Source organism: Gopherus flavomarginatus, chromosome 1, assembly GCF_025201925.1.
Source record: "Gopherus flavomarginatus isolate rGopFla2 chromosome 1, rGopFla2.mat.asm, whole genome shotgun sequence".
NCBI lineage: Eukaryota > Metazoa > Chordata > Testudines > Testudinidae > Gopherus > Gopherus flavomarginatus.
Genome location: NC_066617.1, coordinates 45,295,723 through 45,322,562, shown reverse-complemented (window position 1 = coordinate 45,322,562; position 26,840 = coordinate 45,295,723). Strand labels below are relative to the sequence as shown.

The 26,840-nt window shown below is 43.0% G+C and overlaps 1 protein-coding gene across 1 annotated transcript in view; it reads right to left on the bottom strand.

Annotated features, from left to right (window-relative positions):
* SLC13A1 (solute carrier family 13 member 1) overlaps nucleotides 1–26,318 on the bottom strand; it is an 84,450-nt gene extending 58,132 nt beyond the window's left edge. Inside the window, exon 1 of the mRNA XM_050936211.1 lies at nucleotides 26,189–26,318. Coding sequence (XP_050792168.1) covers nucleotides 26,189–26,216 — 28 coding nt within the window. The 5' untranslated portion in view covers nucleotides 26,217–26,318. The remainder of the gene's footprint in view (nucleotides 1–26,188) is intronic.
* Nucleotides 26,319–26,840: the final 522 nt, after the last annotated feature.

Below are 26,840 nucleotides of genomic sequence, written 5' to 3'. Positions count from 1 at the left end.
TCAAGAAGCTCTGTTTCTTTGCTTCCTTCTCTCAAGAGTCACACTCAGCACCTTCCTCTGGTTTTCTCTGCCTCCCACACACAAACAGCCTGCCATCAACAGCTTAGCCCCTGATTTTACAACCAGAGAAACCCTTGAGTCCACATGGCTTAGCTCTGAAGTGCCACACGGCCTAGTGCCTCGAGTGATAGCCTCACAGCCACTAGCTATTTCTACCACATGAAGGGGCTTGATTGCCCCTTCTGGTGAGTCTGAAATAGAGTGCTTACGTACACCCAGGAAGTCTGTGACTGTCTTTGGATCCAAGACCCACTCTACCGGCAGCCATTCACTCTTTTCTGCATAACAATATTAAATGGTGTAGTTTGAACAACATGAAATCTTAATGCCAAAGAGTTATTCAGACGCCAGATAGTGTCTTTTAACTGCTGTACATTAGACTGTTTACAGCTTCAAATGGTTAGGCACGAGCCACAAATAAAGGAGAGCTGTGTTTGGAAAAATACATTTTAACCCATAGCCAAACTGTGAACAATAGAAAAAGCAATCCTGGTTGGTGAAAACAAAAGGCATGCATATCAGCAGCCTCTTACGTTCCTGATCAGGCTATTTATATTAGGTAATAACCTGAAGGGGGAAAAAATAGCAAATGTATCCAGATAGGGACTTCTCTGCTGTTAGTTAATCTAGTGGGTTTAACTACAAATGCTGGCACAGTAGTTGTTTCTGCTGTCCACAAACCAAGTGTAAGAAGATTAACCAAATTAGTTGTAACAATAAAGGGCATGTTGATCTTACTGATATTACTATGTACTGGGAGAACAATAGGTTCTAATGCCAAGATTTTCACAGAGGAAAGCCAATACTTTAAATGCCACCACATTGCAGTAGGATAATATTTGAATTTACTTTTAGTAGATTGTCAGTGCACTTATACCTCTCACATAAGCACAGCACTGCACTGAAGTTAACCCTTCCTTCAGTGTCTCTATCACTTTTTACTATGTGTGTTGTGATCCATGAACCCGTTAACGCCTACTGGCAAGGAGGTTACAAGAATATCTGAATGCTTGTATGTACATTCTGGGTCACCAAAGAATGTCATCGGAGGGTGGTCTTAAAAGAAAGCCAGGGTCACACTAATCATTGTGATATCACTGTGAAATGTGTGTACAGATACTATGTAAAAAGTTCAGAATGTATACTGAAAATGGGTCTTAGATTGTCTATCACAATAGAGGAGGAGAAACATGTTTCCTGTCAGACAAAAGTTGTTTATTCATCTGCCTCACCATCGGCAGGTAAATTAAGCATTGTAAGCCAACACAATGGTGGCACATTTATATACAAAGTTTAAGTCAACAAAGAAGAACACACTGTGGGGAAGGAGAACTTTATCTTGAGATACACTTGGTTTGCTGACCTATGTTTGGGGAACAGAGAAGACATCCTGTCATCCTGCACTTAAGAAGTAAATGGTCAGCTTATTAACATTCATGAAAATGGGATCTCTGCCTACCTTGGTGAAAGATGCTGCAAAAGACTTTGGTGAGATATGACTTCTTTAGACAGTAGGTTGGCTTGTTAAGTTTAGTCTCTAGAAACTGTGTTATGATTTTGTTTTATACATAACCCTTCCCCACCCCTTATTCTAGCTCACCATCTTTTGAATCATTGTTAATAAATGTATTGTTGTTTACACTATTATAACGATGTGCTGTGATATTAAATGCCTCTGATCCTGAGTTGAATCAGACAAGTTGGTGAGTACATGGTTCCTTTGGGACAGCAGACCTAGTATTTCTGTGAGCGTTCAGTAGACAGATTGCTGAACACTATTGGGGGCAAGTTTCAAAGGGTATTGTTAACCTGCAAGGCAAAGTACGGGCTGGCACAGTCTAGAGAAGATTGCTTGCATGGCTAACAGGCTGGTGGTGTCAGATCTAACACTCAACTAAGCACAAGTAAGTCTCCCTTTCACTGGAGGCAGGGAGGGTAAAGGTGACTAACAGTCTTGGGTATTCCAAGACCATCACAGTGTCCTACCTGCCTCTGCATGCAATACATATAATCCCTTACTAATTTTTCTCATTTTATAATTCAGATGTCCCTCCTGATTCAAAGTCTTTAAGTCTTCTGGTAATTAACCACCTCCTAAGTACAACAGATGCATATCGAAAACACAATTCAATTTCCAACTCTGCCACTGACTCAGCAGACCTTGTGCAAGCCGTTTAATTTCACTGTGCCTCAATTGTTCATGTGTAAAATGGAGATAATAAACCCCACTCTTTGATTGTCTTATGTATAAGCTCTTTGAGACATGAAATGTCTTTATTAGGTGTTTTTAAAGCACCTACAAAAATGGGCTCCCATCTCAGTTGGGGCCAATTGTAATGATTGGAGCCAAGCAGCCCTACTTTAATTGTTAGCCTAACTGGTGAAAAGTAAGTAACATTTCATGAAATTAATACACCAGGCCTCCAGGCCATACCATAATACAAATAATAAATATTAGTATCCATCTTAGGATGAGTGTGCTATGGACAGTATGGTGGCCACATCTCTCTAAGTTATTTTTCCTACTTTCTTACATGGCATATACATCTCCTTTGGTTGTAATGTAAGAAATTATAGTGGGATTAGATAGTTTGAGTCAGATCTTCGGCCTTTCTTACACCCCTTTAACCTGCCATTTTGGAATTTCCCTGGCATAGTGGGCCATGACCCTGCATTCCCTGTTACTCTCCCATCGAGGTGTCAGCATAGCAGAAGTGTCAGGATAATCTCTGACAACAGACAGCTTCTTTGTGATTGTTGTAACCTGGTCTAATTTAGGGCAGCCCTGAAGCTGCTTTACATTATGCCAAAGGCTGTGTTGGCCCCAGTCAGCCCCACATTGGGGAAAAGCTAAAGTGTCTTAAACCTACCTTCTCCCCTCTTGAGCTGAGTCAAGGAGAGCTGGTGGTGACTATTGTGATTTTAAAAACCAAACTATGCAAAATGTTCACAACAGAACTTGAAACCACATAAAACTTGTCTAGTTTTGTGGTAAAACTCAGACCAGGTACATTGATATTCACTGAAATTCACAATTTTCTTTTTCTTGAGCAGCAATGAAGTGACTGTACCCTTTGTGAGGAAAGTTGAAGAGGTGAAGAAAGTGTTGGTTTAGCCAGACAGAAAGCTGGCAAGTGCCCATCATTGTAAAGATCCGACAATTCAGCAGGCGTTAGGGCTTTCAGATTCAATAAAACTAAGAATCCATGTTCTACTGACACTAGAAAGACAATCATGGCACAATTGTGCAGCCTATACAGATGATGTACCATACAGAAATGGTATTTTCTAGCAGCAAACACAGAGCCAGCTAATAGACTAGGGTATCATGGTTTATTTTAAGAGTTGGAATGACTCCCTTGTCTTTCATTGTGACATGAGCATTTTAGATGCAGAGAGTGATGAACAAGCAGTTACACGGGCAAAGACTTTGACCCCACTTGACTTGATGCACCTGAAAAAGGAGGCATGGAGCCATATGAATAACAGCCACAATTGCCAAATGTTAGATCCCACCCCCTGCCACCGTCAGCTTTCACAGTTCTTTATCATATGTCAACATCTGGAAAAGACTGATTGCTGATTACAGGCGTTTACATTCCTTAGATTTCAACCTTCATGTAGACATTCAGCATCAGCACTGACCCCCATGTCAAAAGGAGGTAATAGATTCAGAAATGTGTGCTACAAGTGGAAAATGGAAAACTTTCAGATGAAGGACACAAAGATGATTGACATCACAGCAGTGAATCAAATTCTTCAAATCAAACACTACTCAAGGCTGTAAGATTAAGCACATGCATAAATGTTTCCAGGATTAGAGCCTAGGTTTCCTCTTGGCTTTATGGATTTTAAATGGCTTAGATGGGAGCAATCTTATAACATTTTCTATAAAATCTAAATTGTCATTTGTGTGAAGAATGTGTGAAAATCGGCACACAAATCCATATCTATTTTTGGACACTCACTGTTGAAAAAATTAGGCACATAATGTTTAATGGCTCTCTAACTCACCATTCCCCTTTTGTGGTGGCCTAATGCTTAACAATATTAACCTTCACTATAAACCATGTAGGAATATTGATCTATCAGCGTGTCTTTGGTCATACATTGTATTAAAGCTCCATTTATAAATATTTAATCAAGATTTGCTGATTAATAGATGTGATAAGCATGAGTAATATGTGTTATAAACACATCAGTAGAAGATGTTATTGATTGTTGTAAAGCAGTGATATTCTGACTCAGACTCATGAGCCGCAAATGGCTCTTTAATGTATCTCCTGTGGCTCTTTGCAGCACATGGTATTAAAACACTGTGATTTATTATTAACCAATCAGGATGCTTTTACTAGACGATTAACCAATTGTATTAATAAAAATAATAATATTTGGTCAGTCATTTTGCTGTGAGAATAATATACTTATATATAAAAACTAAATATTTCCTCTGTTATAATGTTTAAATATAAATATACAGTACTGTAATAAATGAAACAATTATCAGAGAGGTAGCCATGTTAGTCTGTATCCACAAAAACAATGAGGAGTCCAGTGGCACCTTAAAGACAAACAGATTTTTTTGGGCATAAACTTTCGTGGATAAAAAACCCACTTCTTCAGATGAGTGCATTCAAGAAGTGTGTTTTTTACCCATGAAAGCTTATGCCCAAATAAATGAAACAATTCAGTCACACTAATGTGGCTCATTTAGTGTTGATTGCTAATTTGGCTCCTTAACCACTGAGGTCTGACTATCACTGTTATAAACCAAGCTATTGGCCTATTGGACTCTAACAATCTATATACAATTCATTAAAACATCATCATTAACCCTTTATAAAACTATATATAAAATGGAACCTTAATAGCAGGACTGAATCTTCAATAGCAACCTGCCACTACAGTATCTCAAATGCTTTATATAAAAAAAATGGTGTTTGTACCCGTTATCACACCTTTTGCTCTTTCTATATTTTCACATCAAATAAAAATCATAATAAAATACAGTAGCTCACCGCTCATAATTTTTACTCAAAAATAAAATTAAAAAACAGCCTGTCATTAATTGTGTGATTTAGGGCAAGTCACTTAACCAGCCTGTATCTCATTTCCCCTCATGTATAAAATGAGGATAACAATGCTTAGCTTCATAAAGTGCGTTAGGATCCTGGGATAAAAGTATTATTATGCGTGCTTCTTGATTGTTACAATTGACCAATCTGCGCTGTACAGCCAATGTTGGAGGAGGTGAGAAAATGCTATGTGTCTTTGATTTCAAAATCATTTTTAGAAATCACAGCTTTCCCTGGTTGGGAAAACATGTCAAAGAATAATGAAAATTCTTATATCACCATCAGAGTAGAGGTCTGTTTCTAATTTTGGATTTCTATGAGACTGGTGATATGAGAAATATAATATGTTGTCTGAACCAATCTAAGCTATTGTGCAAATAAGCTGGCACTATCAGGAAAAAATCTGGATTATGCATATTGAAAGGCATGATCCATATAGTATCGTCTTGTTTGCGGTTTAGTTGTTTTTGTTGCTGTCACAATGAATGAACATAATAACGTATTGTACTGGTCTCTGTATACAATTTTGCTAAAGTAGTATTAATTTGAAATGCCAAAAACAATCTGAAAGTGAATGGATTTCTTTTAGTGTGCCTCACTACAGGGAATACAAAAGGGTGCTCTCATTTGAGTAATAATTTGAAATCAGGTGCATTTAAAAAATAGAAAGAGACTAGTGAATAAAAGGTCTTCAGCATTGCTCCTGTCCCATTGCAGGCTTTGGGTCTCAAACATATTACATAAGGAACAATGAGTTATGAGATCTAAGTCTTCTTGGCCTAGAGGACTAGCTATTTTGTGTAATAGCAAAGGAACAGCACAACTAGGCATATATTTTGTACATAAAGAGAACTGAGTTTATTCTGGCATTTTGAAAAACAAAAACAAAAAAACCCCCAGAACCTAAATCATTCACCCTCACTTCAGTTTCAGTAATTTTTATCTCAAGCAAGAGATGGTTATTTATTTTATTTCTATTTTGCAAAAGTGAGGGAAAAGTCAGGGCATTTTGTGATCTTTCTTGCCAGGCTTGCAGAAGGATGGCGAAATGGCTGAGGTTTCTGTGAGACTGCATGAAAGTCTGCAATGTAATTGCACAATTGTACAAAATCCTAAAAGGAGTTCCAGTGTAATGGAGCTGCTAAACAAGGGACTACAACTCCCATCATCCCTCTCCCCATTGCCTTATTCCTGGCCAGCTAAAGAGAAAGGTCCTAAACTAGGAAGTAGCTGAACTGAGTTTGTGAGGGGCAGCTACATGGCAAGCCACAAGCTGGATGCAGAGTAGATTCTCCAGGAACTGTAGGCAGGTCCTTGTGTAGAACAGGCTGTGACTGCTGAAGGTGTGTGAGGGACTTATGGGGGAGCCACAATGAGAGACATTAGCCGAACCCTTACTTGGAAACCCACAAACTCCTATTTGCTTGACTAGAGACCCAGGCACAAGGCCTGAAGAGCCCTGGGTCTCTACTGAATCCCCACCACCACCACCAGGGAATCAAACAGCAATTGCCATTACTCACTGTGAACTATAACTGTTTAAAGTCTCTGTATCTAAGGTATTTGCAGCCTTGCCTTTCCTGACAGCCCTAGTAAAATGCCCTTTCCTTAGCCATGCATCTGAATGGTTTTTGGGTCCCACCAGGGCTAGAACCTACAAGGTCTATGTGCTAAAGCGTCTACAGTGATTGCCTCCAAGATGCGATGGACCTGGCACCATAGGGGTTTTGTGTACTCCAGTATGGAGTAGCCTGAATAAGTTACACCACTTTTGCTATGAACTGTTTGGGACAGTAAACATCAGAAGCTCTGTCCTTCTCTAGAGAGCAGTTAGGTTACTTTGACATCAGGGAAAGTCATACTGTTCTTGTGTCAGAGAACATCACTGACCAGGTTCTGCTTTCCAGCCCCTTTCACCAAGAAACGTTGGCCCTGATTCTATATCTTTTTGAAATCAATGGGAAAACTCCCATTGATGTGAATGCTGCAAGATTGGGGCCTTAGGGTTAAATCTCGGCCCCACTGAAACCAATGAGATTTTGCCATTAAATTAAAGGGGTTCAGGATGCTGACACTTAGTCTATTTTTTTCCTAAATATTTTTATGCCAGAGGTACTGAGAGGTGTTCTCATTGAAATCCAGGGGATGCTGGTCATTAGCGGCTAAACCGTCACACTACAACTATCAGTTATGTGCTGTAGCCTGTGTAGTGCTGTACCTACAGCTGCCACTGGGGATTGCTCATGGAGTTGAAGCTCCTCCAGTCCCTGGCTTCACGCTGGTCCTGAGGGCTTTCAGCAGAGGGACAAGGTACAGAGCAGGGAACAGGATACAGGATTCTGGGAGGTAATTCACTTCAGACATACAGAGGCAGAGCACAGGGCTGCCTGCATGTGCGCTGTGCTCACATGTATACAATTCAGTATTCCCCTGCAGACTGAAATTCCAAGGGAACCAGTCAGAATAAGGAGGAGCTGAAATAAAATCCTGGGCCTGAATCACACCCCCGCACTTTGGGAAAGCCCATGTCCATCTGCAGCAGCTCTTTGTGGTTGAGGAAAATGCTCATACCTGTATCTGAACTTTATTTATTTATTCAGGATGGACATAAGTTATTATCATGGTGATAATAGCTTTATTTGCGAAGCACCATTCTCCCTAAGCTCCACTCCCTCCATTCAGGACCATCAGCTACATAGTAACTCCTCACTTTAAGGCATCCTGGTTAATGTTGTTTCATTGTTATGTTGCTGATCAATTAGGGAACATGGTCATTTAAAGTTGAGCAATGCTCCACTCTTACATAGTTTGGCTGCCTGCTTTCTCCACAGCTGGCAGCCTGCCTACACCCCTCTCCCCTCCCAACAGCACCTCCTGCCCGCAGCAATCAGCTGGCTTGCGGCATTTCCAGAGCAGGAGGGAGGAGCGAGGACTCAGCACGCAGGCTCCCTCTCCCTCCCTTGCCTCCCCAATGCTGCAAGCCAGCTGATTGCCCCAGGCAGAAGGCAGGGGCGGACGGAAGGGGAGCCTGTGTGCCAAGGCCTCGCTCCTCTCCCCTCCCTCCTGTCCCCTAAACACCTCAAGCCAGCTGATTGCCCCAGGCAGGAGGGAGGAGCGAGGACTCCATTGCAGGCTCTCCTTCCCTCCCTTGCCTCCTGCCTGGGGCAATCGGCTGGCTTACGGCGTTTAGAATGGAGGGGCGGGGGGAGGAGTGAGGACGCAGCGTGGGAAGTAAAGGGGGACGAGGTGAGGGGAGAGAGAAGAGGCAGGTCAAGGGTGGTAGCTTGGAGGAAGGGAGGGCGTGGGTGGGCTGACGGTTGAGCCCCTCCCCTCCCGCGCCTGGTGCTTGCAGAATAGGAGAAGCTGCTGCTGCTCAACATGCTTCTCCTAGCCTACAGCCTCCTTGCCTGCCTCATCTCCAGCGCCAGTGGGCTGTGCCTGTGTAGGATAAGGCAGGGGCACCTTCCAATTATAGTACTGTACTGTATGTACAGTATGTTGCATACACACAGCACATGCACACTATTCCCGCCCTCCCTGGCGTAGTATTAAATTGCTTGTTTAAAATTATTTAAAATGTATATAGTGCCTTTTGTCTGGCAAAAAAAAATTTCCCTGGAACCTACCCTCCCCACCCATTTATATTAATTCTTATGGGGGAATTGGATTTGCTTAACATCAATTCACTTAAAGTCACATTTTTCAGGAACATAACTACAACGTTAAGTGAGAAGTTACTGTACAACTGACCCACTGAGAGAAGGCAGATACACCTTATGACTCAGCAAGCCATGCAGGGACATGCCTATGGACAGAACTCTAAGGCTTTCAAGCCATGGGCTGGGCAGCTTGTGGTTGAAACAAAGGAAACACAGGCCGCATGGCAAAAGACTATAAAAGGCAGCTGCATCCAGGGCCAGCCTTAGGATTTATGGTGCCCTAGGCAAGATTATTAAACTGGTGCCCCTGTGCCTGATCTGCTCTTAGCAACACAAACATAAGCTTATAGTATTGGAAAACTTGCCACATTCACATTATTAAAACCAGTTTAACTTAATTAAGCACACTGTAATGTTGATGGACTAGCACTAAAGAAGCAGCACTATAGAAAAAATTCTGATATGACAGAATGATGCAAATAATATTTTTTTTAATTTATCAAAATTTTATTGGAAATTTATATGAAGAGGTATTGAAACAAAGATTTGTTTTTAATTAAAAGCAATCTTTCTGGCTTTTTTGGCTGCAAAATCAGTAATAATGTCATCGTATGACAAAGACAAAGTTGTGTCTTGTTCGATCGCAAGAATAGCAAGACCAGTCAAGCGTTCCTGACTCATTGTAGAGCGGAGATAGTTTTTAATGAGCTTTAGTTTTGAGAAACTCCGTTCTCCTGATGCTACTGTTACAGGAATTGTCAGTAGAATACGAGTGGCAATGTACACATTAGGATATATGTCAACAAGTTTGCGGGTATGAATAAACTGTACAATGTCCATCACCAATTTTGCATGTGGCCACATTGATGACAGTGTTCTCAATTCTTCGTACAGTTCAAGTCCATTTAAATCAAAACTATCACCGTGCTTCAGGAGGCTCTCTAGATTCTTGCACTTTGTCATTAGTTGCTCTTGTTTTCCTATTTCGTTGAATTTAGTTATGTCATACAAAAATCCAAATTGTTCGTGGTGTACTTGCAAGGTATTAAACCTTTCATCAACAGCAGATACTGATTTGTAGAAGGTTTCTCTCTATGTCTATATTATATAAATAAACTATTGTTATTATCTGAGGTCTTGGCCACCGGTCCTGCTCAGGCCACTGCCAGTTGAGTAAATGAAACCCCAAACTGGCAGCGGGCTGGTGGCTGGAACCCTAGACAAGGATCCCAGGCCCTGCTCAGCCCGCTGCTGGTCTGGGGTTCTGACCACCAACTCCTGCCAGCCAGGATCCCGGCCGCCAACCCCCCCACAGCCCACTACCAGCCTGGGATTCTGCTCACCCAGGCTGGCAGGAGGAAGAGTGGGGCTGGCGGCTGAGCTCCTGACTGGCAAGGGGCTGGCAGCCGGAACCTCGGAGTAGCAGTAGGCTGAGTGCTGCTGGCACCCCAGACTGGCAGCAGACTGAGCCACTCAACCTCCCACCGGCCCTGCTCAGCCCGCCACCAGCCCGCTCAGCCCTCCACCAGCCCACTCAGCCCACTGCCGGCTGAGTGAATGGAACCCCAGGCTGACAGCAGTTTGAGTGGTTCAACTGGCCTGCTCAGCCCACTGCCAGCCTGGGGTTCCTTGGGGGTCCCCAGGCCAGCAGTAGGTGCTGAGTGGGGCCAATGGCTGGTATTCCAGCTGGCAATAGGGCAGCAGCCGGAACCCCGGAGCAGTGATGGGCTGAGCCGCTCAGCCTGCTGCTGCATACCATCAAAAATCAGCTCACCTGCCACCTTTGACACGTGTGCCGTAGGTTGCCGACCCCTGCTTTATACACTAGTAAGGAGATGAGCATATTACAGTTGTTGGAGGGCTCTTATCAGGAGTAACAGGCTATAGGAAAGTCAGTCAACATTTTTTGTTTCTCTGATGAAAACTGACCAACTCCCTGCCTCAAACCAAACCTGTCACTAATAATTGTCAACAACTTAATTTTCTGTTTTTGGCTAAGATATTGATTTTAAAAAAATATTGAAATTGGATTCAGGATTGTTAGCAAGAATTTTTGGCAAACAAAGTTGTTAAATGACAATCTAAATGGCAACACAGTACTGATTTCATGCTTGGCTCACCCCCCAGCCTGCTGGTCCAACAGCTGCAGTAGAGGAGGAAATAGGTGGAAAACTGCAGGACCACAAAATCCACCTCTTGGGGTGCAGAGTGGCAACAGCAGCAGCAAACCCTCAGGTCCAATCACACACCAATGGGCACCGCCGCCAGCCCAACAGACCATGGTGAAGTTAGCACAGCATCTGATCTCAGGGATAGGGCACCCATGGAGCCACAGCAGCTCATCCTGCCCTGTGCAGCTCCCCCCGGATGAGATGGATCACTGGCAGCTGCCAGCCCGGGGGAGAGGCGCTCCCCAGCTAGGGTGGCCAGATCCAGATATTCTGATTTTATAGGGCCAGTCCCGATATTTGGGACTTTGTCTTATATAGGCACCAATTACCCCACCTAGAGTGACCAGACAGAAAGTGTGTAAAATCAGGACAGGGATGGGTGGGGGTGGGGGGGTAAAAGGAGCCTATATAAGAAAAAGACCCCAAAATTGGGACTGTCCCTATAAAATAGGGATATCTGCTCACCCTACCCTAATCCCCTATCCTGATTTTTCACACATCTGGCTAACCCCATCCAAGCCCTGTGTGACATTCCAATTCTGGCTGCCTGCAGAGGAAGTGAGTTACTTTCACTTTCATTCCTCAACACGCAGCCAGCCAGCCTCCCCTCCTCCCCCAGCACCTCACCCAACCCAGCCCTGATGGAGGGGAGGGAGGAGAGAGAGAGGGGTGCTCCTGGGGAGGAGGGAGTGCTCCATGGGGTGGAGGGGAGGTGAGCTCCTTTCCCAATCCCTATCCCCCCCTTCCCAGAGACCCCAGCAGCCAATCCCATTCCTCAGACTGTGCTGCATTCGGCTCTCTCTAGGACCCAGCAGCCCTGCTTCTACACTGTCTGGGCTGCCTGCAGCGTGGTGCTCCCAGGGAGAATGAGGCCCTACGCGGCTGCCTATTCTGCCTATGCCTAAAGACGGCCCTGGCTGCATCTTCTCCATTTTGTCTTCAATCCTGCTTCTTACCTCTGGAGGAACTTTGCTACAAACTGAAGCTCTGAACAAAGGACTGAATGACCCATTGTCATAAACAGATAGTTGAGGGTTAATGTCTCTCTTACCTGTAAAGGGTTAACAAACAAGGACCCCAAACACCTGATCAGAGGACCAATCAGGAGACAAGATAGTTTAAAATCTCATGGGAGGGAAGCCTTTGTTTGTGGGTTTTGGGTTTGGCTTTGGCTTTGTTCTCGTTCTCTTCTCTCTGAGTCCTGGACGGGGCTAGAGGTGTAACCAGGTTTCCGCCAATCTCCCTGCTACAATCTCTTATCTGTTCAGAATTGTAAGTAGAAAAGGCGGCCATAGTCTTTTAATTTGTTTTCTTTTTCATTTGCATATGTGTACTTGCTGGAAGTAGCTTAAATTTTGTTTCTGCTGGAGAAAGTTTCTATTGTTTATAAGTTGAAAGACCCTGTAACTTTTTACCATCTAAAGTGCAGAGATAAACCTGTTACTTTTTTCTTTCTTTTTTTATTAAAAGCTTTGCTTTAAGTCCTCTTTGAGTGTTTTCTTCTAGTTAAGGCTCAAAGAAGCTTGAGTCTGTATTGCCTGAGGGAGGGAATGGTAAAGTTCCTCTTTGTGTTAGATTCATGGAGTTGAATCAGGTGATCTCCTAGTGTTCCCAGGGTGGGAAGGAGCTGGGGAGGAAGGAGGGAGGGAGAAGGAAATGGTTTATTCCCCTTTGTTGTGAGACTCAGGGAATTTGGGTTTTGGGACCCCCAGGGAAGGTTTTTGGGGGAGACTAGAGTCGATCAGGCGCTCTACTCTAAATCCTGATTGGTGGCAGCCTATCAGATCTAAGCTAGTAATTAAGCTTAGGGGAATTCATGCTAATACCCATATTTTGGACACTAAGTTCCAGAATTGGGAATTTATATTATGACACCCATCCAAGCTGTGGATGTGTTCCAGAGGGACTTTCAAGCCAGCAAACTCACCAATACTGCTAGGAACCTGATATATGGACTTTGAAGTCTTTGTATGTATGTAACTTCTTTGCCATTTAAAATCTCTCTTCTTGTTCTTTCCTTTTTCTTTATAATAAACCTTTAGCTTTAATCACTACAGGATTGGCTGGCAGAGTGGTATTTTGGGTAAGATCCAAACCTATACTGACCTGGTAATGTAGCTGACCCTTTGGGGTCAGAAGAACATTTTATATTTATATTTTAAAATAACTTTTCACTCTACTGGACCTAGGTGCTGCCTGGGAGCCAGAGAACTGGAATGCAACCAAGAGAGCTGTGTGAGTTCTTCTTTGCTTCTTGATAACCAGTGTGGGGATCAGAAGCACAGTTTGTGACTAGTTGGGGAATTTAACTTCGGTGTTACCCACCAGTATTGAGAGTATCTGCTCTTCCTTTTGCAGCCTGCCCTGACCTTGGCATTTCCAGTGAGGGCTTCCTCAGGCACCACGGGTCACAGGAACCATTGCAGAGAGATTCAGGGCAGAATTTCTTTTGTCCTGCTGAGAGAAAGTGGTGTTTCCAGCTAACCTCATTTCACTTCAGTGCAATTGTACCTCACCAAGACAGCCACATGGATAATATAGTTTAAGGATAGAGGGAAAGGCCCATGAGATGTGTTCACCAACCTTTCAACCACACATTCTCCTTCACTGATGTGTGGAAATGAACTAGACTTTAAAACATGTGCATTTGTCTTTGATGTAGATAAAAAAACTCAGCCTGTAAATTTTCATTCATTTCTCAGATGTGAAGAAGAAAAGCAGCATATACTAAGTTCTAATTACTGTTGGGAGGACACTTCTTTAACTTGAATGGTACCATGTGGAGTTTTAAAAATCTTTTCAATAGTTTACACACTTTTTCTCTCTCTTTCTTTCCATTTTTTAATCCATAGCCAATGTAAAAGGTAGCATCTCTCTAACAACTTTTTAGATTATGGGGAACAGGAGTGGGCCAGGGATGTTTGAGAATTTGGTAGTTACTGGGAATTATTGCATGCAGAGTGATTACACTAACGTGGGCCAGGGACCAGGGAGGAACACTTGGCAATTAACATAAGAATATCTACCTAATATTTGACATACTGAAAAATGTTTCTAATAGCAAAGTCAATTAGACAATGGAATAGTTTGCCAATGGAGTTCACTGGGGCATTAGATAAGATGAGACTAGATAAAACAGGAGATTAGTGCAGTTAAAACTCCTGTTTGAGTTCTGAGAATAGACTTTGGGTATCTCTGGTGTGATTCTCTGCGTGGTTAGCCACGCTCATGCTCACTCTGCTCAAGCTAGCGTGGTAAAACTAGCAGCATGGACATTGCAGCATGGGCTGTGACTTGGGCTAGCCGCCCATATCCAAGCTCATCCAACCCGCTGGATCTGAGCCCAGGGAACAGCTTGTGCCACAACATCCCCACTTGCTATTTTTAGCTAGAGTCTAACCTGCTCTGGGAATCAAACTCCCCGCTGCAGTGTAGACATGGCCTTAATGGGCCTGCAGGAGGAGTACCGCTAGAGTTGATGTAAAGACAAAGTGACATCGCAGACTCAGCATTTTGCAGCTTGTCAAAGCACAAGCCTCTGTGAAATTACTGGCTCAGTACTTCTAGCTCACTCGGCCAGTGCCAAGCTGCAGGCCTTTAGAATTGCAAAGACTTCAGTTAGAACTGCTGAGTGCTCAGAACCTCTGTAAAACAGACTATTTATTTAGATGCCTGAATATGGACTTGGGAGCCTAACTTTCAACACCTCTTTGTGAAAGTCTGGGCCTTCTTGTTTGTTACATCATTAACTTATGTGTAAGGGAACCCAGGCCATTGAATATCACTAGGGTAGGCAATTCTCTTGGTGAGTCTGCCATAAAACTTCATTTCCTTATTGGTTCTCAGCATTAATTTAGCTAAGAAAACTCTCATGTGAATTGGAAGACAGCAGCAGATAACAGGAGGAGATCAATCTGGCAATTTGTCCTTTGGGTGCCTATCATCATGCTGCTGCTATTATGCAACGTGATGAAGTGACAAGCTAAGATGATAAAATGCCAGTACTTTGCCAACCATTTTAAATGGCAGGACACCTGCCTTTTCCAGATGCTTCACAGATGCAGCCATGTGGAACCTTCAGCAAATAAAGTCACACAAAAAATTAACCTTACAAAGAACTTGCAAGGTTCACTTTAGGTGTTCTCACGAGCAGCCGAAAATAAAAAATGCTGTAGATTTGTCACTCCCAAATACCTTTGCACTTTTTCATGCAAATGAACATTTTTTAAAAACCACAGATAAGGACACTGCTTTCTCCTAAATAATAAAGAAAACAAATATTTCCCAGCTGCTTAATTTTTGCTACCATGGCATCAATGGACAAGTTGTAAGAGCTCTTCCTACCAGAGAAATGCCTAGCAGACCTATAGCTGTATGACAATATATGGGTATTTAAATCCTGTGATCTGCTTTGTACATTCTCCCCATAATTATATGGAAGTGACAGGAACAGCATGCCTGTCATTATACAAAAGTGAGTGAATCCAAAGAACAATTTCAAACAAATTCATTTTTACATGAGCCATTTAGACTATTGTAAGCTGTTTCTAGAAACATTTTTCCTACTACTAATAAAAGCAGCTCTGGTACTCTTAGGTACCTCATAACTATTGCTGTGGTTTCACCTCAACTGTAAAGAGAGGGACGTATATCTGTTCTGTGATTTGGTGCTTGGGGTGTCTATAGCCCAAAGTTACATTGGCCTTTTGGCTGCTATGTACCACATTGCAAACTCATGCCTAGTGTGCTGTCCATTAGATGTTGCAAGGATCAAATCCTGCTCCTTATACTCACACCTCCAGTCCCACTGAAGTCATTCATATGAGTCAGGCACAAAAGATTTGACCGTGTGTTACTTTTGAGTTGACCACTTTCCCATGTTTTCCCCTTCTATGAATTACATAGCACCTAAAAATCCCAACTGAAATTGTATCTCCCTGTACTAGGCATCTGCAATCCACCACACATTGCTGAAGGTGCAGCAAAACTGGGCACGGCAGGCCTGACGCTCTTCTCACTCCAACCAGATTTACAAGAATGTAACTCCATCAACTTCAACTAAAGTACTCCCAGTTTGCTGCCAGTATGAGAAGGGTATTAGGACAACCCTTTGTATCTAAAAGAAAGAGAGTTTAAGCAACATTTGATCTAGACTACAGCTAGTTTTCAATTTCAGTCCAAAGCAACATCTGTGCCAATAGCACAAAGAGAAAGAACTTTCTGGCTTAGAAAAGTGGATGTTCAGTTATCAGATGATAGCATAAAATACTTTGCAGTTCTTTAGCATTATTCACCTATCTCCAGCTGCTTCCCAGAGATGGTTAAGTGCCACTGCTTCCATTATACTGATGTGGTCACAGAAGGTATGTCTACACTTCGAGCTCAGGTTGTGATTTCCAGCTTGAGGAGACATACTCACGCTAGCGCTCATCAAGCTAGCACACTAAAAATAGTATTGTATCTCTGGTAACATTGGCACTACCAGTGGTGGAATGGGCTAGCCACTTGAGTACATACCCACAGGGTCCTGACAGGTTTGTACTCCGAGTAGCTAGCCCCTCACCACTGTCCATGCTACTGTGGACACACTACTATTTTTGGTGTGCTATCTTGATGAGAGTTAGCACAAGATGTTCTCCTCAAACTGGGAAGCAGAGCCCCAGCTCCAAGTGCAGATATATCCTATGGCAGAAAGAGAGAGATGAGGGCCCAAATTTTCAAAAGCAACTTGTAATTGTGGGTGACTCAACTTTTGGGTGCCCAATACAGGTTGCCAGGTGTCTGTTTTTTGACTGGAAAGTCCAGTTGAAAAGGGAACCTGACAGTGTCCAGTTAGCAGTGCTGACTGGACACTGAAGGTCTGGTTACCTGCAGTAACCGGCCTCTGCCACCATGAGGGTGGGAAGAGCAGTAGCTGCTGCTGGAGCCTGGAGGAGAATTCAGGAATGGATCCAGCAATGAGAGGTACTGATGGCTCCCATTTCTTACCCCAAGCACGGCTCCCCCTCCCTTGCCCCATTCATCCCTATGGCTCTGCTCAATTAGCCAGGGGAGGGAGGTGGAGGGAGCAGCAAGCGACAGTGGGGATGGGAACAGAAGCAGAGGGCGGGGCATCAGCGGAAAGAGACAGAGCAGGCAGGAGAGGTTCCAGTGTTCGGTGTCCAGTTTTCACACATTCGAAAGTTGGTCACCCTACTAACACTAGGTATCTAGAATTTGATTTTCATAGGACTGTGCACCCACAACTCCTACTGAAGCCAAGTGAAATTGGAGTGCCTAAGTCAAGAAAAGTCAAGCCCAAGCAGCCTGCTTGTCAAAGGATCTGAGCATCTGCAGTTCTTCTAGACTTCCATGGGGTTGGCGGGTGCTCTGCACGTCCTAAAATCAAGCTCCAGGTGTTGAAAACTGTACCCAAAATTAGAGGCCACTTGAAAATTTGAACTTAAGTGACTTGCCTAAGATCACACAATAGATCATTTGTAGGGAATATAATCCTGATCGCCTGACTCCAGTTCTAACCTTCAGATAATACTGTCTCCCCGTCCCAAATGACCCTGGTGTTCTCAAAGTCTTGTTATTTTGAAAAGTTATACCTAAGAGACTAACTTTCTGAGAGGTGAAGAAGCCTAGGTGCATTTTTTGTTCTTGGTCAACACTGATTCATGCATACAGTAAATTAAAACAGCCACAATAATAATGTAAAGGAAAAAACGCATAAAACACTGAGATATGAATAGTATGAAGATAACTTCTTACATTCTTGTACCAATTTCTACAATACCCCAGCACTGAAAATGAGATTAAAGCCTCTCTTATACTTCCATTGTGTCACCTACTGTATAAATTGTGGCTACTCAAGACAGAGAATGAGGTTGCATACTTAGGCACAATTATTGTGATGAACAACAGCAAGTTCATTTCCATATTTCTGCAGCCACTCTAGGCAAGGATTGAGGCCCAAAGACTGGAAATGCAGAGCTATCTGAGGGATGAGTGGAGCATGTATACTAGTACAAATGAGGGATCTGAAATGTCTCATTGTCAGCCCTTTCAATGTACCGCAGCCATTGAATGAGGGAGAGAATGAAAGAGCTCCTATTAATGTGTTCCAGACTTGCCTAATGAGAACAGGCACACAGAAGAGTCTTTTCACTCATATTCACCAGCAGGCTTAGAAATGGACAGAGACATACTGAAAGTAAAAGACAAAATGTGAACTGTAAAAAAGATGAATAGATCTGGTTAGCCATTCGTTATCCACTGGGGGGAGGGTTATGGCAGCAGAGGACAGGAAAAATACTCTCCAAGTAGTAATAGTTGACAAGCCTATGTGATACATTTCTAGCAATGCACTCAGTTAAACTTTAAAAAGCTCAACTTCCTGCTTGCCCAGTCAGCTGCTCTGAAAATTCACTCACTGTTCTGCCATTTGCAACCTGTTTGTGCTTTAAAATGAAATCAATTTTCCTTCCTTTAGCATAGTTTGTTGCAGATAATGTTGGAGAAAATTTCTGGCTAGTTAGAGAGATGGTGAGAAAACAAGATAAATCTGAAGAAGTATTTGTTTCCAGGGAAGCAGTCGCACTCAGCTTTCTTTTACATGACTTGAAGGCCTGGAAGGATTTAGACATCTGGTCCAAATTTTCCTTTTCTCTGCTACCTGAGTGAGCTAGTGAAACAGAACACTTGATACACAGAGCACAGCAAAACACTGAGATGTAAATTAGTGTCTCACCCTTTCCCCTGGACATTTTGGAAAGAGTAAAACCAAACATCAGACCTAGTTCAGAGAGGACGTGAGAAGTGTACCTTTAACCAGAGCAGCATTCAGAGGATTGTTAATGGGCTGTGCATTTTGCAACCCGCAGCTGTCTGTCCTGCAATGTGTTATGCTACTTTTCATATATTGGCCTAATCCAGAGCCCATGGAAGTCAATGGAAAGATTCCCACTGACATCAATTCATTTTGGACTAGGCCCATGGCTGCAAGAAGTACTCCTTTCCCCCTAAATGCATGATGTCACAATACATCCATTTACCATCTTCACCTGTTGGCAGCTAATTCTGCATGCTCAAAGACACCTAACACATGAAAATCCTCTTTGGACTAGGGACCTTTCCAAATATTGAAGAGCGATCACCCAGGTGGAATTCCTATCTCTTTTCCTTTCGTTGTCATGGATTCCGAATGCTGGACTATGCACTGACTGTTACTCCAGTGAGTTGTTACATGTAGCATTAATTATTAACACAGCAGGGCAAAAACAAAACAAAAAATCAACCCCACAAATACGAATTTCACACACACAAAAATTGGAATAATTTTCATTCCAAACAAAGCATAATGTTGAGATTTCAGTTTCTCTAGATACAGAATGATGTGGGTGCCATGATGCCTCTTATCAGTGTTTCCCAAACTTGAGACACTGCTTGTGTAGGAAAAGCCTCTGGTGGGCCGGGCTGGTTTTTTACCTGCCACGTCCGCAGGTCCGGCCGATCGCAGCTCCCACTGGCCACGGTTCATCGCTCCAGGCCAATGGGGGCTGCGGGAAGCGGCACAGGCCGAGGGATGTATAGGCCGCCATGTCCAGCAGCCCCCATTCCTTGGAGCGGTGAACCATGGCCAGTGGGAGCTGCAATCGGCCGGACCTGCAGACGTGACAAGTAAACAAACCGGCCCAGCCCACCAGGGCAGCTGGAGATAGGTGAATAATGCTGAAGAACTGCAAAGTATTTTATGCTATCATCTGATAACTGAACATCCACTTTTCTAAGCCAGAAAGTTCTTTCTCTTTGTGCTATTGGCACAGATGTTGCTTTGGACTGAAATTGAAAACTAGCTGTAGTCTAGATCAAATGTTGCTTAAATTCTCTTTCTTTTAGATACAAAGGGTTGTCCTAATACCCTTCTCATACTGACAGCAAACTGGGAGTACTTTAGTTGAAGTTGATGGAGTTACATTTTTGTAAATCTGGTTGGAGTGAGAAGAGCGTCAGGCCTGCCGTGCCCAGTTTTGCTGCACCTTCAGCAATGTGTGGTGGATTGCAGATGCCTAGTACAGGGGAGATACAATTTCAGTTGGGATTTTTAGGTGCTACGTAATTCATAGAAGGGGAAAACATGGGAAAGTGGTCAACTCAAAAGTAACACACGGTCAAATCTTTCCCTAAACAAGCGGCATCCTAAGTTTGGGAAACACTGCTCTTATGATGGTAGCAGCAGAGAGGCTCACCTTAGGAGGGTACATGGTGTGTATGGGGAAGTTAGAAGTTTGAAACATTTGATTTTCTTTTATATATTGTGCCTCACAAATACCTACAGCCTCTAGGATACTCAGCCTCCAAGAGGCAGATGTTCTTCAAATGATGCAGTAATGCTGGCCAAAAAAAGTCTTGTCTGTTCTATAATCTGTTTCCTAGAAGTTTTGCTTTTGCAGTATCGCCTAAGGGAATGATGTGATTCAAAATACCCACTCTGTACACTGGTCTCTAAACAGCCCTTGTGTTTGAGGTATCAAAAATTTTGGCTCCTCTTTGGATGATGTTATGCTGGGTATTCGGGGGAAGCAGTGCCTGGACAGTCTCTCTAATCACAGAACATGTGCACAGCTCGTTTGCATTGGGAACTGCAAGAAATCAGTGCTGATTTGTTTGTAATCACTCACCAGAGAAACAATTACTTCACTGAAGAAATCAACACAGTTAATTAAGAGAGAAAATCAGAATGTTAAGAGCTACAACAATAAGCACATTTTAAAGAGGAACTTCATAGTGTCCCTGGTAACTTTATGAATTGCATTTTCCATTTTGCAAGCTATGATTTGATCCTGTAGTGAAGTCCTGTTTGTTATCAGAGTCTGTTGCCATAGAAATGACTGAAATATCACAAGTGTTATGACCTCTATTTCCCAAATAAATAAGCAGCTTTTCCCTGTGCAAAGGGACTGGAATGGTATTTAGGCTGCTCTCAGATCTGCTCTCCATTTTCCAACTGCTCTGAGTAATGTGCTAAGCTTCTAAGCAAACAGGAAGGACAAGTTTGAAGGTGCAGCCTTATTATACACGAAGAAGTTGGAGTTTTGGTCATTGCAGTCATCTGGAGCCCGATTCTGCCATGCCCAGCACATGCTGAGTAGTTGTCACATTGGAATCCCTAACGAAGAGTGGCAGAATCTGAGCTTTAGGACATGGTTGAGGCCTTCATGAGTAGAAGGGGTGAAAGTGAAGCATGAATACCCTCCATACACAGCCACAGGACCAGCAATCTTGTCCAGTGTGGGACAGTGTGGGTCTCACCTCCTCTAAAGAGGTTAGTGTCATTGTAAGTGTTTACTTAGGAGTCACAACCTTTGAGCAGACAGCTACTATGCCCAGCAACTGCATGGATGTGCAGCGCAGAGAAGGGCACCTTGTTCCTCAGGCATGTGAGCAGCAAGATAAATGCAAAGTGGGACGTTACTGATTCCTCACGGTGAGATAAAGTTAACTGTTTCCCAAGAACAAACACTGCCTTGGTCACTTGCCTGTGAAAGTATATGCTTTATGCAGAGCAAAAATGAGCTGTTTAAAAAAGCTTGACTTTATTCTTGTGCTCCATTTAACACCAAATGCATTCCTACAGATCTAAGTTTTCAAGGCCAAAAACATTCCTAGTGTTTGAAAACAGCTACGTTTTCCGGATTTATTTGGGCTGAAAAGCAGACCGCTTCTGTGCTCCTATAGAAAGGGAATGGAAAAGGGGCAGGAATAAAGATTATTGCATTTCCTCTTCTCTTTTTCACTGGGGGTTGTTGTTTTTTTAAACACTCTTCCTTAGCATTTGGCATGTAATATGAAGAGCAAACATGGCCATTGTTCCCTGCACATTGCACAGTTTTAGTGCTCTTGATTTTAAAACCACACCTACCTGGATAAAAGAAAGTTGGAATTCTGCTCAGTTTTCAGTATCAGCTAGAATTCCTCTAAAATGCATGCAGATAAGAGGCCCAGCAAGAAACTAGGGCTATATCCGGCCACTCCTTCCTTCAGTGACCCTGCTAAACTGTCGACAAATAAGCAGGGGTTACAAGAGCTTCCTTATGTGGTGAGCCTAAAAGTCTAAAGTTAGGCCCTGACTAAACGGTCTTCTGCCATACCAGCTACAGCTGCGAATTTAGGACTTGGTTAGTGATTTCATGGCACATCTCTAAAAAACAAGTAGCTGCTGTAGGAAGGGATGCTGGGGACCGACACTTCTCCCTGAGTCATTGCTGAACCACTGAGCTTCAGACATAACCAAATTCCTTGTCACAGAAAAACAATGGCATTTTTGAAAGTGTGTTAGCCCTAGTATCTTGGTCAATTTCTTCCTGCCTATTTTCCCAATATGGTCTCAGCAGCATTCTGTATTCACCCAATGTCCTAAACTGCTGCCTAGTGTTACTGCATACTGCTAAACAATATGTTATGTTCTGCCCAAGAAGTAGCTACACTCCAGTGACAGCTGAAGTGATTTCTCCATCTATGGTTTGCAAAGTATTTTGGGATCTTTACGGATGAAAGGCCCTTTATTAACGGAGGTATAATGTCACAATTGCCATCTCACTGAACAATGTATCAAGATACGGAGTTCCTCCCATATGTATATTTTTGTTTCATAACGTTAAATGTATTTAGATGGTTGGTTAAACTGAAAGCTCCACAGGGTAGAGACTAGATCGTCTCATGTCTTGTGTAGCACCAAATTTGTTAAGCGCTGTTGCTGCTTAACATACGTAATGATAATAAAATGTTTTTGCTTAGACCTCTAACATGCAGACTTCATTTCTCCTCTCTGTTCCTAATGCCCTGTTTTGTCCTCCTTGCATATTTATATGTAACTTATAACCACACAATTATAACTCAAAGATCTGTAGCAAGGTCCACTGATTTGGACCCAATAAACTATAATATCATTTTTGGCGTACATTTTTGCCAGTAATTTTGATGGCCATATGCTTTCTTGTCACAGTACTGGTGTTGCAATAAGAAGTTTTCCCAATGACAATCAAGTAGCATAACAGTGGAACTCAGTCCTAGGTTTACAACTGGTTCGTGCACTGCTCATTAGATGAGATGAACATTTTGCTTAATGAACAACATGCACAGTCTTGCCTAATCCTTGAAGTGAAGCCTTTGTCTATCCCAGATAAAGACAGCAATGTGACTGATGGTGTCCTTCACTTGTCTGATAATGTGATAAGAGTAATTAGCTGCCAAGAGTTACTCAGTGGCTGCACAACAAGCAGCAGGTGAGATTTCTCTGATCATGCATTAGGCGGGGCCTGTATCTCTTGTAATCCACAGACAAGGCCGGCTCCAGGCACCAGCGAAAGAAGCAGGTGCCTGGGGCAGCCAATAGAAAGGGGCAGCACTCCGTCCATTGTTGGGGGGGCACATCTGGGTCGGCGGCAGCGGCACTTTGGGGACAGCTCAATCGCTCCGCTTCATTCTTCAGCGGCAATTCGGCGGCTGGTCCTTCACTCCCTGACTTTCTCTTCGGCAGCACTTCGGCAGCAGCTCAATTGGTTTTTTCTTTTATTTTCTTCTTTTTTTTCCGCCGCTTGGGGCGGCAAAAAAGCTGGAGCCGGCCCTGTCCACACACAGTGATTTATGTGATATCTTAATCCAGGAACAAGTTTAAGGGTTCTGCAGTGGGAAATCTGAATAGTCATTTGTAACTTCTTATCCAAACTATGCTTAGTCCTGCCATCAACCCCCACAAGTTCCCTTTGACTTCAGTGGGAGATCTGCACATGCACCTGCAGCAGAATCAGGCCCAGACTAATATTGCAACAGGTGGAAGATTTCTGTTCCCAGACAAAGCTGGTAGCCTATCTATATATAAAAAAAATATTTTTCCCTTTCAGTATCAATACATCAATATTTAGCTGCAAGCACTATATGTAAGTCAATAGAAGGCAATAAAACATTAAGGGCTAAATTTTGCCCTCACATACACCCAAAGCATCCCCAGGGAAGTCAGTGAGGATGTACTTGAGAACGGCCATACTGAGTTAGACCAAAAGTCCATCTACCTCAGTATCCTGTCTTCCCACAGTGGCCAACGCCAGGTGCCCCAGAGCGAATGAACAGAGCAGGTAATCATCAAGTGATCTTTTCCCTGTCACTCATGCCCAGCTTCTGGCAAAAAGTCAGTGTTAAGTCAGTGCAAACTCTGACACTTCACTCATGCATGTTGAAAATGGCTACACATGCTGTACATGCAAAAAAAAGTACTGTATCTAGTTAGTAGCTGTAATACTAGTTGGTTATAATTAGAGGTGGGTGAATGAGTCACATTTTTCTCCCCCCATGAATAATCACTCAAAAAAACAAAAAGAATTGCTTTGCCTGTTTTCACATTATTCTGGGACTGAGTCTGTTCTGTGCATGAAATAAAACACAGGCATTAGAGGCCTATGGTAAGGTCCCCCCACTTCTGCAGTCTGTGATGACACTAGTATCTCAGCTTTTATGTAAAAAGTGAGTTCATAACCATGAGAGTTAGAGAGCATTTTAAAACCCTGACCTGCGGCAAAGTTCTGGGGGGCAACCCAGACTGGTAAAGAGTTGCATCACCTTCTACCCTGTAATCCTGAGTGCCTTATGATGTCTCACCACTGTGAGTCTCTGCTTTGGCTGTCCACAGGCAGCAATAAGCATGCCATTAATGTCTATATAGACAGCCCTGGTTCAATGCTTTGGATTCAGGAGCCTGCCTGCAACACCAGACTTCCACTGGTCTCCAGCAGCCTTGGTTAACCACTGGTAAGGTGACGCTACACTCTTGCCAGTCCCGAATTTTCACAAGAATATTTCACAAGAGTATTAATGACCAGTGTGTTGGTAGTTTTAGATGATACCTCACAAGGTGTATTTTGCACAAAGATTATTATAATAATGTGTTGTAGAGTATGACTATAGGGGTGTTTTTGGTCACACCTGCATGTAACCAATTCAGTGACGTCTGCAGACAACTTGAAACAATAGCTCTGAGAAGTATGAGTTTCCCTATCTATCTCACTGGAGTGAAACCCAAGACCCCTTGCTCCTTTGCTGCCATACTTGCCTTTCTAGCAAGGGAGAGGGACCCTCCAGATGTTACCCATGAAGAGAGGGGGCTCTTGCTCCCCCTTCTGGGAAGAGGGGGATTACAAATGCTGTCAACTCTGCCGCTCTGAGGGGATGGGATCCCCTGTCACTATTATTATTAGCTGGAGAGTGAAGCCATGGGGGCCCAGGGCATATCAGTGTCCTTAGAGAACTGGATTGCCTTAATCTCTTCCTGGTTGTATTCCAGTCCCTTCACACTGCTTCAGAAATACCAGGGAGTTGAAAACCCAGAGGACATGGATCTATGCCACCCCCATTTCTTGCAGAACATGGCATAAGTGTATGCTGAGGATGGGAGAGGGCCATGGCTTGAGTGTATTACCATCTGGATCATTTCAGCTGTGAAGGGCTCACAAGGGTCTTTACAGCCCAGCATAAATTAGAACAACCTTGAGGCTACTCTAAATTACACTGGCAACAGAAATGCATTCTATCATGTAGAGTTTAACATTCTGAACCTGAAGTCTTTGTTCCATCAAGATTCCCTTTGAAGGTACAGTTAAGTATGACATTCAAGAAGTCAGAAGAAAGGATGCTGAAGTAGGAGTTGGGTTCTGTTCCTGGCTCTGTGCCTTGCTGTGTGACCCTGGGCAAGTCCCCTAACCAATTTTTGTGACTCAGTTACCTCATCTATAGAATAGAAAGAATAATGCTTATGTATTGCTTTGAGAGCTATTAATGAAAAACAGTATAAAGGATTAAGCGTTATTGTTATTGCATAAGAAAACTTAATATATTTTAACTCTTCCTTGCTTTACAAAAGTATTTTACATAAGTGTTTATGCTGCCCACTGAATTCCCATTTATGTCAATGGGAATTGCACAGATAGTTCAAGGGCAACATGTAACATTATGCTGTTAATCAATGTGACTACTCTTTGATTAATTAAAGGAGTATTAAAGCAGGCTGGAAGTTGGTTTAACTTGCTTCCACTGGGCTGGGCTCCTATATTGCCAGGTACAGCTTTGCAAAAGGGAAAAAAAGATAAGCATTCAGGTAAATAATTTTTGACAAATTATAAAATTGATTGGGTCTATGTGAGTTCTTAAAACTCCAACTACTTTCAGTAATGAGAATTCAAAAACATACCAGAACCTGGATCCATAGAGACGTCCATCCAATCAAGAGATAGGAACCTATATTCAAACAGGAGGCAGACGGAAAGTCTCAATGAAGTTATAAAATCCCAGCATGCATGGGCTGTAAGCTGCAAGCAACTTTATCAATAGGAAATCAAGAGCAGGTGCTTCTTTCTTGGACTGTGCCTAAAGTAAAACCTCCTTCTACCCACGCAGGAGGGATGTTAAGAAAACAATGGGCCCACACAGATAAAGTGAGAGAGACTGCAATTACATACCAGAACAGCAGGGAACCACCTCTTGGCAACATCTTGCAACTCTTTCCTGTAATTTCTTTCAGGCTTTTCATCTTACGAAATCTCAGTTCTAAAGAATTAGCCCTTTCATCTCCGCCCATGTTAGTAGCAGGTTCTAGTGTGGAATGAATTGTTCTGAATGGAGAATCATTATCAGTAGAACAACAAAGGGGCCCAGGTTCCTTCCTTGGAAGTTTTGAAACTCCACAGGCAACCAGGTTCCCTGGTTGAAACATTTCCAAGTTTATTGACAAAAAAAGAACACCACATTTTCCACAAAAATGTGTCAGCTCTAGTTTTAAGCCATTCCAAGAAAGAAGTTGCATGAAATCTAGTTTGCACTGTAATCGCATAGCCCGCTGCAAA